Genomic DNA, 17,855 nt, shown 5'->3' on the forward strand with positions numbered 1-17,855 from the left:
TAAACGCTGGGGAAAGGATGAGTAAAAAAATACAATCTAGACTGGGCTCCTAAGGGGGCCCAGTCTGGAGTGGGGAAAAAAACCTCCATAGCAAAGCACATATACATATTACAACATACATCTCGAGATATCTAGCAACAGAAGGAAGGGAGTTTGGGGTCATTATGGTAAGCTGCAGCTCTCAGGCGCTGACCATCCATTCATCACCCCTATGGGATTTGCGTCGAGGGTGTTGGGTTGGGGGGGTGGAGTGTGTATGTGTGGCGTATATTTTTGTGGATGTGTGTGTGTGTGTGTAAGCCCGTAGTGTGTCTCTGTTCCGTGGCCTTGATGTATTGTGCAGTTGGTAGTCCAAAGTCAACACCAACAGGTGTGTGTCCATGGGAGACAAGAAGGGAGTTTGTTGTGTCTTCGCCGCACTGTCCTTCCGGAGAGTCTCGAAGCCAGGGAAACAATCCAAGTTAGAATGTTTTGTATGCGGGTGAAAATCAAATTTGCTTTCCACTCTAAATTGTCTATGACTGGTCCTCAAAAACTGCAGGGTAAACAGTCCGATGTGATCCACAGTTCTTCCCGCATCCTCCAATCATTTGTGGCAGCTTTGGGGTACTTTGAAGATTGCCAGCAACTTTCAATTTGTCGACAAACCAGAGCAAGGCTTACTCCAATCAGCAGATGTCCTGTTGTCATAATTCCGAATAGGTAGATATCTTCACGTCCTCGACAGAAAAGTGCCGCCAGCCACGCGGCACTCCTTCTTCCAAGAATCCGTGGTGTGTCCAGCAACAACTACTTCGTCACGACAGCAGGTTCCCCCAAACCCAAGATCTTGTCAATTTTGTTGTGACCAGTTAAAGTTCCAATGTTTAGATTTGGAGAGCAGTGCAAAAAGAGGCAACAAAAAAATTAAGACAAGACAAAGAAGCAAGCAGAAGAGATAAGGGAGAAGAAAGGGGAGCGTCCACCCTCGATTAGTGCCAGAGAGAAAATTGGAGCAATCAATTTTAACTCCTGAATTTCTTTAGAAATGCATTCAAAAACCGTCAACAATACTTCATTTACGTTCCGTAACCTGTATAATAACCAAGGCGTAACGACGTGTTTGTTATAAGAGTGAACACTGAGGATCTCTTTTTCTAGCCCAGTGACAAATGGCATCCTTCGGTTATTAGCCATAAAAGCTCTCTATGGAAACAGATAAGCTAGCTTCTACGACAACACAAAACGTGTTTGAGTTTGTATTGCCCAACACTGCGATAGGACAACAATCTGTACTGACTTAAAAACATGAACAATCATTACAGTATCTGCAGGTTCTGTAATATGATTGTTAATTTTTTGTGAAATGTGAAACATGAATGAATATGTATCATAAAATATGGGCCAATACTTTGCAAAGTATTTGTCCACATTTCATGTTTTGTTTGTGCACAGCGAGCCAGACAGTGGCTGTACCGTAGTTGTAATAACACGCATGACGTGCTGCGTGTGTTGTAATTAATTTTAAAGTGACACACTCAATCGATAGTTGTGCGTTTGGTCCAGCTGGCCGTGGATGGTTTTTCCGGTTAATTTGGGTAAGCATCCCATTCATGTCAAACTGGTTTGGCTCCAAGTTCCACATTTTTAGCATTGTCACGTTCACCTCCCTCTCTACCCTCCTTTGTGCTGGCTTCGATAAGCACTAGTTCATTCTTAGTATGTTAAGCCTCAAAAATATAAGGCTGTGAATCCTCATTTGTCCAAAAATAGTTGTCTGTTATTGATTCTGCCATGATTAGAACACAAACACACGTTTGTTTCGGGAAGTAGGAGCTCACATCTGTTGCCAGAAGTCAGACGTGCGCTGCTATGGAAACGGTAATCATTGTGCAAAATAAATCATCCCTCTTATTAAAATGATTACAGTAAATATTGTACATATTACATATTGTTATGAAGGCGTATGTTAATACATGATATATATATATGCTTTCAGTGTGTATTTTGTACATATTACATATTGTTATGAAGGTGTGTGTTACTACATTATATATATATATGCTTTCAGTGTGTATATTGTACATATTACATATTGTTATGAAGGTGTGTGTTACTACATGATACATATACTTGTAGTGTGTATATTGTACACATTCCATATTGTCATGAAGGTGTGTGTTACTACATTATATGTATATGCTTGCAGTGTGTATATTGTACATATTACATATTGTTATGAAGGTGTCTGTTACTACGTGATATATATGCTTGCAGTGTGTATATATTACATATTGTTATGAAGGTGTCTGTTACTACATTATATATATGTACTTGCAATGTGTATATTGTACATAATACATATTGTTATGAAGGTGTCTGTTACTACATGATGTATATTCTTGCAGTGTGTATATTGTACACATTCCATATTGTTATGAAGGTGTGTGTTACTACATGATATATATACTTGCAGTTTGTATATTGTACATATTACATATTGTTATGAAGGTGTGTGTTACTACATTATACATATACTTGCAGTGTGTATATTGTACACATTACATATTGTTATAAAGGTGTCTGTTACTACATTATATATATACTTGCAGTGTGTATATTGTACATATTACATATTGTTACTATATATATATATATATATATAATGGAGTAAGAGACACCTTCATAGCAATATGTAATATGTACAATACACACACTGCAAGTATATACAGTATAACATGTAGTAACACACACCTTCATAACAATATGTATTATGTACAATATACACATTGCAAGTACATATATATAATGTAGTAACAGACTCCTTCATAACAATATGCACAATATACACACTGCAAGCATATATATAATGTAGTAACACACACACACAACTATATATATATATATATATATATATATATATATATATATATATATATATATATATATATATATATATATATATATATATATATATATATATATGGGCTTCACGGTGGCAGAGGGGTTAGTGCGTCTGCCTCACAATACGAAGGTCCTGCAGTCCTGGGTTCAAATCCAGGCTCGGGATCTTTCTGTGTGGAGTTTGCATGTTCTCCCCGTGAATGCGTGGGTTCCCTCCGGGTACTCCGGCTTCCTCCCACTTCCAAAAACATGCACCTGGGGATAGGTTGATTGGCAACACTAAATTGGCCCCAGTGTGTGAATGGGAGTGTGAATGTTGTCTGTCTATCTGTGTTCGCCCTGCGATGAGGTGGCGACTTGTCCAGGGTGTACCCCGCCTTCCGCCCGATTGTAGCTGAGATAGGCGCCAGCGCCCCCCGCGACCCCGAAAGGGAATAAGCGGTAGAAAATGGATGGATGGATATATATATATATATATATATATATATATATATATATATATATATATATATATATATATATATATATATATATATATATATATACTTGCTGTGTGTATATTGTACACATTCCATGTTGTTATGAAGGTGTCTGTTACTACATTATATATATGCTTGCAGTGTGTATATTGTATATATTACATATTGTTATGAGGGGGTCTGTTACTACATTATAAATATGTACTTGCAGTGTGTATATTGTACATAATACAAATTGTTATGAAGGTGTCTGTTACTACAGTATATATATGATTGCAGTGTGTATATTGTATATATTACATATTGTTATGAGGGGGTCTGTTACTACATTATAAATATGTACTTGCAGTGTGTATATTGTACATAATACAAATTGTTATGAAGGTGTCTGTTACTACAGTATATATATGATTGCAGTGTGTATATTGTATATATTACATATTGTTATGAAGGGGTCTGTTACTACATTATAAATATGTACTTGCAGTGTGTATATTGTACATAATACATATTGTTATGAAGGTGTCTGTTACTACATGATATATATACTAGCAGTGTGTATATTGTACTTATTACAGACTGTTACGAATGGGTCTGTTACTACGTTGTATATCTACTTGCAGTGTGTACATAATAGAATGAAGGAGGCTTTTAATATGGTTTTAGAGGACTTGAAAGGCTTCAACGGTGACCTCCGTTAGCTGCATCTTTCAAGCATTTTTTTAATCATCTTTAAAATCCTAAAAAAAAAATGTGCGTTTTTGTCTCATGATTGTGAACGATGGGCACAATTCCCCCAAAAAGTGCAGTTCCCTTTTAAGGAGTTGGGCTCGTGCCCCACTGAATTTGGTACACACATTAAGGGGACAGACTAGTAATTGTCCATTAGGCATTAATTATATTTTCTGATAGTTTTTCAACTTTGAGGGTATGGTTAGAGCAGTCTACTGTGTACTAGCAAGGCATTGTGTGCACATAGGGAGTGTGAAAGAAGCATATACAAGTCATTACATTACTTGTGTTTCAGATGGACCCCTGTTAATATCAAGTTTCCATGTGGCAGCCCTGACGTCCATGGTAGGACATGGTACACAATAAGTTGTGTATCACAGGGTGTTATTATTGTTTGACATGAAGGAACTGTCATCTGATGATAATCATGCAGTTTTCAACTTTACAGAGGAAAGCATCAGCCGACCCTGGAGGCCTCAGAATGGCAATAATATTTGCCCCAAAAGCCAAAAGGACACATCCTTTGTCACAGATAGACAAACCAGGCCAATGGTAATTGGGCTCTAATATCATAAACACATGTGTTTGGTAAAAACATGTAAACTGTGTCACGCTCTCCTGTCCATGAACAGGGCAAGTATGAAGCCTACAAAAATCGAATCAATGGAGGCCAGGAAAGGTTTGTTTTTTCACATTTCAGTTAGCGTTGCATTTTTTTATGCCTTTTATTTTATTTTTCTAAACAGACAGCAGCCCATCCAGAACCAATCACACAATCCCATACCTCATCTTTGCACTTGGAAAAATGGTGAGTGACAAAGCAGCATTGTAGTCCAGTGGAACCCCCATTTAGCAGCTTAATTGGTTCCTGGACAGGGTTCGTAAATCGAAAAGTTTATACGGTGAAGCAAATTTCTTTATGAGAAACAATGTAAATATAAACAATGGTTGGAGCCTCAACAAAAGTCCATATTTTAGTCAAGATTTGTACACTTGGAACACAATATAAGGTTCTATTCAGTACTGTCATACAAGCATATCAATGAGGTGATGGATCAACTTTATCTTTAATAAATAAGCCAAAACAACAACCAGCAGCTGCTGTCTCTGCTAACACACACAAGGAGTCCCTTTTGGGGCCCACACAAAAATCCTTCACTTTAACCATGATATTGCTACAACAATAAACATTTTTAAAAGTACAATCCACTTTCCATATTTTCTGCACTATAAGGCGCACCTTCAATAAATGGCATATTTTAAAACGTTCATATATAAGGCACACCGCATTACAAGGCGCATAGAATAGATGCTACAGTAGAGGCGTGGGTTACGTTATGCATCCTTTAGATGGAGCTGCGCTAAAGGGAATATCAACAAAACAGTCAGATAGGTCAGTCAAACTTTATTAATAGATTACAAACCAACGTTCTGACGTTTTTCACTCCCAAAATAAATAAACAGCTGTTTTATTATTTTCCCCGATTCAACAAACACGTAAAAACAGTCTTAGTACTGTTACGGTAAATCAAACGTTAGTGCAATCACAATATAGTAACACTCGAAATAGTCCAAAACAATATTATATCAATAACTCAACGTTGCTCAAACGATAATGTCACACAACACACAAAATAAACATGTAAAGCTCACTTTATTAAGTTATTCCTCATCCACGAATCCCTCAAATTCTTCTTCTTCAGTGTTCCAATCAAACAGTTGGGTGAATACGGCATCCAACATGCCCGGCTCCGTCTCGTCAAAGTCGTCATTAAAGGAGTCAGTGTCGCTGCTGTTAATGTTAAATTCTCTGGCTGCTGCTCTATTCCCGTGTTCTACTGTGTGACTGATCGCTTTGAGTTCAAACTCTGCGTCGTAAGCGTGTCTCTTATTAGGAGCCATTTTGGGGTCTTTACATAAACACAGAAACGGCACGCCTCCCGCAGTCATATATCCCAGCATGCACCGCACGCTTCTTCTTCTACGAGGGAAAGGAAGTTGGCGGCTGCTTACCGTAAAAGAAGCGCACTTCTTCTTCTACGGGGGAAAACGGAGTTGGCGACTGCTTACCGTCGTTGCAGACCTCCATCCATTTTTTACCGCTTATTGTGGCTCAATATGGGTCCATATATAAGGCGCACTTTCAGCTTTTGAGGAAATTTGAGGTTTTTAGGTACGCTTTATAGTGCGGGAAATACGGTACAATAACGTTGGAAATGGAGGAGCTGACAAAAAGTAGTAGAGAGACCAAGGGAGGAAAGGGAGTGATCGGGGGGAAGGGGCCGTGTGTGTGCTTTGAAGGGGTGCTACTGAACGAGAGGTAGCTCTTCTCCTCTGCTGTGAAATAAGCCTGCTTTGGCATATTTTTCCAGAAAAGTCTGGTCTCATCACAAGTACAACTTGCTGCGGTACAAAGCCTGTTTGGTTGATTCTTCCATACTTGTGAGCGCCATTAGTTTACTCCTCGCAAAAAGTTTTTTTTTTTTTGCCGTATTCCTTTTTACATTGCTGTGTTGTCTGTTTAGGCCTCATTTTGAATTAGCCAAATGGACAAAACTTGTCAAAAGGCAAAAGAGGCCAAAAGGCAGACCCACTGTTAGGGATGCACCGAAATTAAAATTTGTGGCCGAAGCCGAATAAAATTTAAACGCTTGGCCAAAGGCCGAATACCGAATAATGAATGCAGTTTTTCAAAAAAAAATTTAATATTGCATAAATAGCCTAGAAAAAATATTTAGACATGTTTTTCAAATAAAGTAATTTTTTATTGAATATTGACATTTTTTTAATATTCCAGTAGTCTTTGCTTTTCAAAAAAAGCACAGTTTTTCATTTATATTAGGCCTTCAAACAAAACATGCATTCCAAAAAAAAATAAAGTGCATTAAAGTGGATAAACCCACAACAAATGAATTATTGTCCTTTTGGCAAAAGTCTGCTTAGCCACAGTAGATATGCTAATAATGTAAACAGAAGGCTTAAGTAAATCTCAATTCAGTGTGTGCTTGTAACCTCATACACTTATACAGGTAGCCTACACAACAGGCTAATAATGTGTACAGAGGCCCCACTAAATCTCAATAAGTGTGTGCTTGTAACCTCATACACTTATACAGGTACACAACATATCCCAACGTCACTGCACGTTGGTTGATTGCGTCACCGCGTCAAAAAATTGCGTCACACGCCACTATTCGGCCTTGTTTTTAACTCATTCCACCGAAGGCCGAATGTGGCTTTTTTTGTCCATATTCGGCCGAATATATTCGGTTACCGATTAATCGGTGCATCCCTACCCACTGTAGTTTAGTGCGCTGCGTGAGTGCAGGCAGGACACATGGACACATATTTTAATTGGCAAATGCAACACTACCTGTAGTTGTTGTAGTTCGTAGAGGCAAAGTGGCTCGGTTGGAAAAGTGGCCGTGCCAGCAACTTTAGGGTTCCAGGTTCGATCCCCTCTTCCACCATCCTAGTTACTGCCGATGTGTCCTTGGGCAAGATACTTTAACCACCTGCTCCCAGTGCCACTCACACTTTTTTCAACTTAGATAGTGGGTTTCACTATGTAAAACTCTTTGAGTCACTAGAGAAAAGCGCAATACAAATATAATTCACTTTACTTCTGACTTGATACCAATATTTATATGATATCAGTTGGAATCATACTTGTATTATTTTGTAGTGTGGAATGTTTGATGAAGTGAAACGTTTTAAACAGAGAACAAATGGTAGGTATGAAAAATACAAACATATTTATTCACTGTCTGGATGGATTTATGCTGACTTTAAAAGGAGACGTCGTCGCTATAGTTTTTTTATTTGGTGCCACTGAGTGGCCACAATAATCCATTGGTTTAAATTCATGATGCAGTAAGTTGAATGATTTTACTGGATACTTTTTAATAAGCTTCTCTCTTGGAGACTTCGTGTGTGTAATTAATATGCAATTATACTTGTTAATATTGACAAAAGTGCAGTTTCACACTGCAATATTGTCCTATGACAATTGCATATGTCTAGCTTGTGTGCTATTGTGTGCTTAGCTGTTGTGTTGCTGCTCGCTCCGAGTAACCTATAGGCTAGCATGTTTACCTTTTTGTAAATGACTTGAGTAAAATAGAGGAAATGCAGGATTGCTTGTATCAGATCTCATACAGTATGGAAGAGTTCAGATGCAAGCCAATATCCAAATGTGGCACGGAGGCTCCCCTGGAAGTGTTATTGAATGTCTCTTCTGTCCCTTAATCAGGTCCATGGATGCCAAAATCTGCAAACAAGAGAGATATTGGATGTAAAAAAACAGCTTCTGTAAGTATTCTACCACTATTTCCCCTTCCTATATTACAGTATTTCCTTGAATATAGTATGCGCCTGCCTTGAATTACTGCTGGGTTAAACTCGCTTTGCAAAATAATTAGCGCATGCTTAGTATTACCGCCGGGTCAAACTCGTCACGTCACGAGTGACACTTCCTCTGTCATCATTTTCCAAATGGAGGAGGCTGATTTCAATACCGGTAATTTGAAATCGCATAAAGGGAAGAAGATTCAGAGCTATTCAGTAGGTTTTAAAGTCCAAGCTATTGAATATGCTAAAAAGAACAGTAAGCAGCTATGTTTTATTAATATACCGTAGCTGCGTGTGTCAAATATGAGTCATTAAATGACTCCTGCCTCCTGGTGGTAGAGGGCGCTAGTGATCCTTCTTACGACTATTCGCCTGCAGAAGAAGTGACAATGAGTGACGCGGGGGGTGTACGACGGACTTTTTAGGATGTAACACTCCTATGCTGGTTATGTAAACAACCGGGCTGAAATAAAGCATGTTCCAGTCCTAAATACCCAGTGTATTATTTACACAATAACACTTCATGGTGGCAATGGCGGGATAAAGAGATTACCCATGGAGCAGAACGGGAGGGGGAGTTGTACGAGGGTAATTCTGTCGTCGCCCGCACTTGAGCGAGCCGAGCTAACTGATAGCAGCGGTCTGATAGCAGTTCTCTAAACTGGGCTTTCAATCGAAGCAGGAGGTAATAAAGGAATATCTCCATCAAGACAGAAAGACTTTTAAAACTTAAGAAAGATAAGGAAGACTTCTATAAACAAGTTATCGATGCTTTTGATCAGAAGGAGCTGGCATGGACTTAATTTATAAGTAAAGGTAAGACCATAATAACGTTTTTTTTTATTGAAGGTGCTTTTCATGATGGCATCCTTACATCACACTCAAATTTTTACTGCATGCCTTTGGTAAGTGCCGGAGTGAGAAGAGGTTTTAAAATAATTAGCGCATGCTTACCTTTACCGCATGCCTTTGGTAAGCGCAGGAGTGAGAAGAGGTTTTAAATTAATTAGCGCTCCGGCGGCAATTTAAGGAAATACGGTGAATGTCGGTGGGCTTCTGTGAAGATTGTATTACTCCAAATACCTGCCAACATTTGCTAAAAACCCCCCTGTATTCTTGGACCACATGGATGTAATCATGCTAAAGGCTGGAGTTAATAAAAGTGAGCATGAAGTGAGGGTCGAGCAAACCCTTTTGTCATTCATATCAGAGCTAATGTAAATATACAGGCTGCTGCATTGAAGTCAGTAGCTTTATAAATATTCATGCTTTGGTTTCAGAATGTTTCCAATTTGAACAAGTCATTTGAGTAATGTGAGATCTTCTTTTACCTCCATTAAACATTCAGTACTGCAGACTCTTCTTCAGTGAATCAGAGTCCTGTGGCTTTAAGGTGTGCCGCTTCCTGCATGTTCCTAAGGAGGGCGATGAGAAGGTAAACTATCAATCACACCGTTGATGAAGAACATCTTTCCCATATACATTGCAAGCATTAGGGTTAAATGTCATGGACTTTTTAAGTCTCATTATAGCGGCCATACGTGTCCCAGTTAAGAGCCTGTTTATAAGCATCAATTGTAAGGGAAATTATTTAATTCTTTTTAGACGCCTGAATGCACCACCTAAAAGGCTTTACTACATATCTTAAAATAAGGCATGACTGTTTTTATTTAGTGTATAGACTATACTATCTGTTTAAATGTAATGTTAGCAATGTATAGCTGTGCTAGTGACTTTACAACGCGCTTATGTGATTACCATCAACTATTTCAGCGTTTTATTTGTATTTTATGTATACATTGTGCAATATGCATTATTTCTGAATCATGTTTGTTTTACTTCTGTTATTATATATAAAACCTGCATTGCAACCATATAAGTTCTCCACTATGGAATGTAGTAGTTGAATCTTTATTTGAAGGGACAGTGCACAGAAACATTAAGCTCAAAGACAGATATGCTCTGCACCAGATTATAGCTAAATAGTCCCTGGCTAGCTAAATTAAAGAGATACAAAAATCATGCAAAAATATTATAACAATAAAATCATACAAGAGCGTGTAATCAAATTAAGAAAAGTCATAAAATGCCATTTCTTGGACACATACTTAATATACAATACAACCACCCCTCATTTACATCATCACACAAAGACAATACATTCTCTTGTTCCATACTTGCCGACCCTCCCGGATTTTACGGGAGACTCCCGAAATTCAGCGCCTCTCCAGAAAACCTCCCGGGACAATTTTTCTCCCGTAATTCAAGCGGAGCTGGAGGCCACGCCCCTTCCAGCTCCAGGGGGACCTGGGTGACATCTCGACAGCCTGTTTTCACGTCCGCTTTCCCATGTCTGCCCAAGGACGTTATAACTGTAGAATGATCGAGGGCGAGTTCTTGGTTTCCTATGTGGGTTTATTGTTAGGCAGTTTCATTAACGTCCTCCCAGCGCGGTAACAACACACAACAACAGCAGTCCGTTTTCGTCTACCGTAAAGCAGTTCGTCTGACGTAAACAGCATTGTTGTGACACTCTTAAACAGGACAATACTGCCATCTACTGTACATGCATATGGTTAGAAAATCAAGGATGGACAATTCAACCCTTAAGTCAACAATTAGTAGATGTGTTATGTGTCTGTAAATGTGTAAATAAATGAACACTGAAATGTAAGTATTTATTTTATTTATGTGTATATATATATGAAATACTTGACTTAGTGAATCTAGCTGTAAATATACTCCGCCCCCGACCATGCCCCGCCCTCCCCCTGACCACGCCCCCACCTCCCAAAATCGGAGGTCTCAAGGTTGGCAAGTATGTCTTGTTCACAGACAACCAGGATTTTAACCTCACAGTTTACTACAAAATACTCATGGATGAATATAATACACATGAAGTAAATGTATCAATCATAGTGCGCACCTTAGTGACCGTGTTGGCAGCTTTGATTGCTCCAAAGCCACTTTTTACCTTCAGCTGTGAATGAAGTGTCATCTGTTAGACTTTTCAAGTTCTTTTTGAGGTTGTTCCATTCCTTGATCGCTTGATATAAAAAGGCTGATTGTGCAAAATAAGCTACACTGCCCCCTGGTGGAGGCTCGTGTGTTTGTAGTTGTCACAGCAAATGTAAACTGGACAAAATGCTTAAGTGGCGCTGGTGAAGTGTTCTTTAGGATTCCATGGGCCATTGGTGGTGATGCTAATCTTTACATGTTAGCTAAGTGAAACGGTCTATGTTTTTGGAGAACTAAACAGTGAAGTTGGTGGTGTGGTTTTAGGTCAAGGATTTTGAGCGATTGTTTGTGCAAAGTGTCATTTTGCTTGCCTGGGACCAACATGTTATACAACAATAAAATGGAGACATAATCCTTGCATTAAAATAAGTTTGAGCTGCCTCCAGTGTTAATGAACTTCTGATACATTTGAACATTTTCATGTTGTATTTAAGACTGGCACACCTTTTTGATATGTTTTTTAAAGCCAAGTGTTGGCTCTAAAATGACACCAAGGTAATATATATTTTTCCTTATTGACAGTTATATTTGGAAAGTGACATTTTACATTTGTTTACAAAATACATTGTTGCCGTTTTCTTAATGTTTAATGTAAGACAAGAGTCAATAAGCATCTTGCCACCTTCTCCATGTCTGCTGGAAGGATTCTGGCAACCGTAAATAACAGTGTGATCTGCATACATCTGGATATTTACATCCTCACGCCGATATCCGAGCCTAGGAGTATAATGAATATTAGTCTATTTCATGTTGCTAGCGTTTGTGTCCTCCTGTGCCATTCTTTAATGTTACCTTGTTCAATGCCAAATAAGACTATTGTAGAGTTAGAAACATTTAATTTGTATTGAATTGTATTTCTGTGCTGTTTTGTCCCAAAAGTTCAATAAACAAATGTAAAAAAAAAGTGAAAAAAATGTTCCCCAAAGCTTGAATATATATATATATATATATATATATATATATATATATATATATATATATATATATATATATATATATATATATATATATATATACATGTGTGTGTGTGTGTGTATATATATATATGTATACATACTGTATGTGTGTGTGTGTGTGTATATATATATATATGTATGTATGTATGTATGTATGTGTGTGTGTGTATATATATATATGTGTGTATATATGTATGTTTGTGTGTATATATATGTATGTATATGTGTATATATGTGTATATATATATATGTGTGTATATATATGTATGTATATGTGTATATATGTATGTATATGTGTGTATATATATGTATGTATGTATATGTGTATATATATATGTATGTATATGTGTGTGTATATATATATGTATGTATGTATATGTGTATTTATATATATATGTATGTATATGTGTGTGTATATATATGTATATGTGTTTATATCTATATCGATATATATTTATATATATATATATCTCGATGTATAGATATATATATATTTGTATATATATCTATATATGTATATGTATATATCTGTATGTATGTGTATACATATTTGTCTATATATACTGTCTGTTTATATATATATTTATGTGTGTATATATATATATATATATTTCTATGTATGTATGTATATTTATATGTATGTGTATATGTATATATGTATATTTATATATATATATGTGTGTGTGTGTGTGTGTATGTATATATATATATATATATATCAAGTTTACGGAAAATCTGACTAAAGGTCTCTGGGATCCAAAAGGCCCCCACTCAAAAAGTGTTAAAAACTAGTTAAATGTCAATGTATTTCATTTTTTACTTTCAACGCTGAAATCTTTAGATCAACTTCAGATTTGTCGGTTAGTTTAAGTTTTCTGAATTTTTGCAGCAATAGCAGTTAAAAAGTGACACAAAACTGCCTACATTGCAGAGTTGTGTTAATGTCAAGATTGCAACATTTTCTTGTTACATGACACCTGTTTTTTGTGGTAATATTTTGAACAGGTGTCACTGCGGGCCTGACTTTGGACACCACTCTAGGAGGGCTCCCCATAAGCACTTTTTTCATTACAGCATCATGGCTATATTTTGGACAAAAACTTTCCACACGCTATTGTAGGAATAATACATAAAATTCCTGGTTATTTATTTTTGTACGGTTGTAATGGTGTTGAATTGGAGGCATGCTTGGATGTATTAGTTTGATGTGAAGCTTGACTTGATCACATTTGTTCTGCTGTCCAGTTGTGTGTGGACACTGTGACACGCTTCATCAGAAATCCTACGTGCGTCCACAAAGCAGGTATGAGTTTTAACGTACCTTCTCAGCTCCACAATGATGTATTCCATATATTTCTTGTTTGCAGGCGCTGTCTTCACAGGCTACTACCAGAATAATGCTCCAGGGAGCTTTTTCTCCAAGCCAGTCTTTCTATCGCTCCTGTGGGCCCTGCTCGAAGCAGGCCTGGTGTCTGATGTCTTGTCAGTTCTCAGCGTCAGCTTGGCTCACAACATAGCGGTCAGTGGGTGCAATGCGTGTTGCCAACCAGTAGGTGGCGCCAAAGCTTGCTTTTGTGCATGCCGATGAAAGACAAATTGTCTCTCCTCTGGTAGCCCAACCATGAGTTCCTGCGCGCTCTCTTCAATGTTGTGAGAGAGAGAAGTTTGAGCAGCTTTGTAGCTCAAGTCACACAGCTTTCTTACAAGGTACATGAAGATCTCAGCATCTGGTCTTTCTATGCATTTTCAACCTTGGATTTATCCACAGATGGCCTGTGCAAACTTATTGCTGAGCTTGGACTGCTTTGACAGCGTTAAAAACTATCCTGAATTCCAGCAGAGTACGTTTACCACTACTTCCACAAACCATTGGTAGGTTTTCTTTGTTTACCTCAATGTTTTGCTATGTGCACCAAATTGACATGCATTCTGATTTTTCTTTTGCTGTCGAAGGTTATGTACTTCATCCAGCAGGGTGCCCATGTTGGACTACATGACCTTGTCCTACATTATTGAGATAGAGGTTAGTCCCCCTCAATCAACTAGAACATGGGTCCCCAAAGCTCGACTCCAGGACCACTAAGGATTATAAGATGTTTGTGTGTGTGTGTGTGTGTGTGTGTGTGTGTGTGTGTGGAGATATATATATATCTCTCTCTTTCTCTATCCTCAGGGACCACATTATATTAAAATAATTGTGTGTTCTTGAGTGTATAGATAGATCTCTCGATAGATAGATAAAGTAGATAGATGGATGGATAGATCCATACAGGTATACAAACCCCGTTTCCATCTGAGTTGGTAATTTGTGTTAGATGTAAATATAAACCGAATACAATGATATGCAAATCATTTTCAACCCATATTCAGTTGAATATGCTACAAAGACAACATATTTGATGTTTAAAATGATAAACATTTTTTTTTTTTGCAAATAATCATTAACTTTAGAATTTGATGCCAGCAACACGTGACAAAGAAGTTGGGAAATTGCACGTTCACCAGTGTGTTACATCACCTTTTCTTTTAACAGCACTCAGTAAACGTTTGGGAATTGAGGAATTGTTGAAGCTTTGAAAGTGTTCAAAAAAAGTCGTTCAACAGTCCGGGGTCTCCGCTGTTGTATTTTACGCTTCGTAATGCGACACACATTTTCGATGGGAGACAGGTCTGGACTGCAGGCGGGCCAGGAAAGTACCCGCACTCTTTTTTTTACAAAGCCACGCTGTTGTAACACTTGCTGGATGTGGCTTGGCATTGTCTTGCTGAAATAACCAGGGGCTTCCATCAAAAAGACGTCGTTTAGATGGCAGCATATGTTGTTTTAAAACCCATAGGTACCTTTCAGCATTAATGGTGCCTTCACAGATGTGTAAGTTACCCATGCCTTGGGCACTAATGCACCCCCATACCATCACAGATGCTGGCTTTTGAAATTTGCGTCGATAACAGTCTGGATGGTTTGCTTCCCCTTTGGTCCGGATGACACGACGTCGAATATTCCCCCCAAAAATTTGAAATGTGGACTCGTCAGACCACAGAACACTTTTCCACTTTGCATCAGTCCATCTTAGATGATCTCGGGCCCAGAGAAGCTGGCAGCGTTTCTGGATGTTGTTGATAAATGTTTTTTGCTTTGCATAGTAGAGCTTTAACTTGCACTTATAGATGTAGCGACCAACTGTATTTAGTGACAGTGGTTTTCTGAAGTGTTCCTGAGCCCATGTGGTGATATCTTTTAGAGATTGATGTCGGTTTTTGATACAGTGTCGTGTGAGGGATGGAAGGTCACGGTCATTCAATGTTGGTTTCCGGCCATGCCGCTTACGTGGAGTGATTTCTCCAGATTCTCTAAACCATTTGATGATATTATGTACCGCAGCTGTTGAAATCCCTAATTTTCTTACAATTGCACTTTGAGAAACGTTGTTTTTGAACTGCCTGACTATTTGCTCATGCAGTTGTGGACAAAGGGGTGTACCTCGCCCCATCCTTTCTTGTGAAAGACTGAGCATTTTTTGGGAAGCTATTTTTATACCCATTTATGGCACCCACCTGTTCTCAATTAGCCTGCACACCTGTGGGGTGTTCCAAATAAGTGTTTGATGAGCATTCCTCAACTTTATAAGTATTTATTGCCACCGTTCCCAACTTTTTTGTCACGTGTTGCTGGCATCAAATTCTAAAGTCAATGATTATTTGCAAAAAAAAGAAAGTTTGTCAGTTTGAACATCAAATATTTTGTCTTTGTAGCATATTCAACTGAATATGGGTTGAAAATGATTTGCAAATCATTGTTTTCTGTTAATGTTTACATCTAACACAATTTCCCACCTCATATGGAAACAGGGTTTGTATATATATGTGCGTATATATATATATATATATATATATATATGTATATACATACATATGTGTGTCCGTATGTATGTATGGAATGGGATGTGTAGTTGCCAACATTTATCATTTATGGCAGCTTAGCGCCAAGCTGGAGGACTGGTGCCAGATGGCAGAGGTTTTTTGCTCCATTTGCGCATCCTGCCAAGATGGCAGCCAACTGGAGCGCATCAGCAGTCACATCAGTGTGGCACTTCTGTTGGAGAGCAAGGACAAGATGTCTCTGCCCTTTGCCGCCTTCGCTGAGACAAGTAAGCACTGCAAACATTCTACTTGCATGTCTTGTTGGCCTTGTGAATACAAACATATCACAATCTAATGACATTTGTTTGCAGTTTGTCAAAAAGAAAGTCCCAAGTCTGTGTTGATGAATTTGTTTGGGAGGATTGGAGTGTCCCTCATGCTAAGATACTATAAAAGAAAGCAGTGGGCTAAGGTATGTCAACTACTCCATCATAAGTCTCACTCTCATCACACTCAATGTTCTTTCAATAAATATGACAATCTTAAATAGGAATCATATGTTGGAATTTAGGACTCCACTGTTTTTATTGTAAATACAAAAAAACTAAGCCAAAATCCAAATTAAACAGAAGTACAAACTCTTGTTTTTGCTCCCATCATTAATGAGCTAAGGTCAAACATCTAAAATGTTGTTGATGTAGACAAAGGGCTTAACCCTTGAAATATTGTTCCTAAATATGTTGCTGAGCACTTATCCTTTGCTGGGAGAATCCATCCACCTCATAGGTGTGCCATATCAGGATGCTGATTGCTTTACTTGACATTTTTACCAGTACTTGCACCGACATAAACATTTTGTTTAAAAACAACGCCTTCTTATCGTAGGAATTTTCTGACATGCAAGTTGTACAATTGAAATGTTACGGTACCAATTCCCAGTACCTGGGAATCAATACTGCTACTTTTGTTTGTTAATACATATTTTTTTTTCATTATAAAATCCCATTTGTATTGCAACATTTTAAAATTAGCTAAGTTATAACTGCGGTCCAGTCATACTTGCCAAACTTGAGACCTCCGATTTTGGGAGGTGGGGGGTGGGGAGCGTGGTCGGGTGTGTGGGACAGGGGGTGTGGTTGGGGGCGGGGCGTGGTTAAGAGTCAAGTATTTCATATATGTATATATATATATATATATGAGAAATACTTGACTTTCAGTGAATTCTAGCTCTATATACTGTATACATATTTATTTTATTTTATATATATATATATTCACTTTTCATTTATTTACACATATACTCACACATAACACTTATCTACTCATTGTTGAGTTAAGGGTTAAATTGTCCATCCTTGTTCTATTCTCTGTCACAATTTTTCTAACCGTATGCATGTACAGTAGATGGCAGTATTGTCCTGTTTAAGAGTGTTACAACATTGCTGTTTACGGTAGACGAAAACGTGACTGCTGTTGTTGTGTGTTGTTACCGCGCTGGGAGGACGTTAATGAAACTGCCTAACAATAAACCCACATAAGAAACCAAGAACTCGCCCTCGATCATTCCACAGTTATA

At 38.0% G+C, this 17,855-nt stretch overlaps 1 protein-coding gene across 2 annotated transcripts in view; it reads left to right on the top strand.

Annotated features, from left to right (window-relative positions):
* The window catches only part of topaz1 (testis and ovary specific TOPAZ 1), a 66,451-nt gene that overhangs the window by 16,965 nt on the left and 31,631 nt on the right, over positions 1–17,855 (top strand). Inside the window, exons 3-15 of one of the 2 annotated variants that reach the window (XM_061882564.1) lie at positions 4,390–4,439; positions 4,543–4,646; positions 4,727–4,773; positions 4,841–4,902; positions 8,347–8,405; positions 9,793–9,879; positions 13,664–13,721; positions 13,786–13,937; positions 14,033–14,125; positions 14,187–14,290; positions 14,372–14,441; positions 16,395–16,566; positions 16,651–16,751. In XM_061882564.1, coding sequence (XP_061738548.1) covers positions 4,390–4,439; positions 4,543–4,646; positions 4,727–4,773; positions 4,841–4,902; positions 8,347–8,405; positions 9,793–9,879; positions 13,664–13,721; positions 13,786–13,937; positions 14,033–14,125; positions 14,187–14,290; positions 14,372–14,441; positions 16,395–16,566; positions 16,651–16,751 — 1,159 coding nt within the window. The remainder of the gene's footprint in view (positions 1–4,389; positions 4,440–4,542; positions 4,647–4,726; positions 4,774–4,840; positions 4,903–8,346; positions 8,406–9,792; positions 9,880–13,663; positions 13,722–13,785; positions 13,938–14,032; positions 14,126–14,186; positions 14,291–14,371; positions 14,442–16,394; positions 16,567–16,650; positions 16,752–17,855) is intronic. The other variant, XM_061882565.1, reaches the window with a different exon arrangement.

Source organism: Nerophis ophidion, linkage group LG21 (assembly GCF_033978795.1).
Source record: "Nerophis ophidion isolate RoL-2023_Sa linkage group LG21, RoL_Noph_v1.0, whole genome shotgun sequence".
NCBI classification, from domain to species: Eukaryota; Metazoa; Chordata; class Actinopteri; order Syngnathiformes; family Syngnathidae; genus Nerophis; species Nerophis ophidion.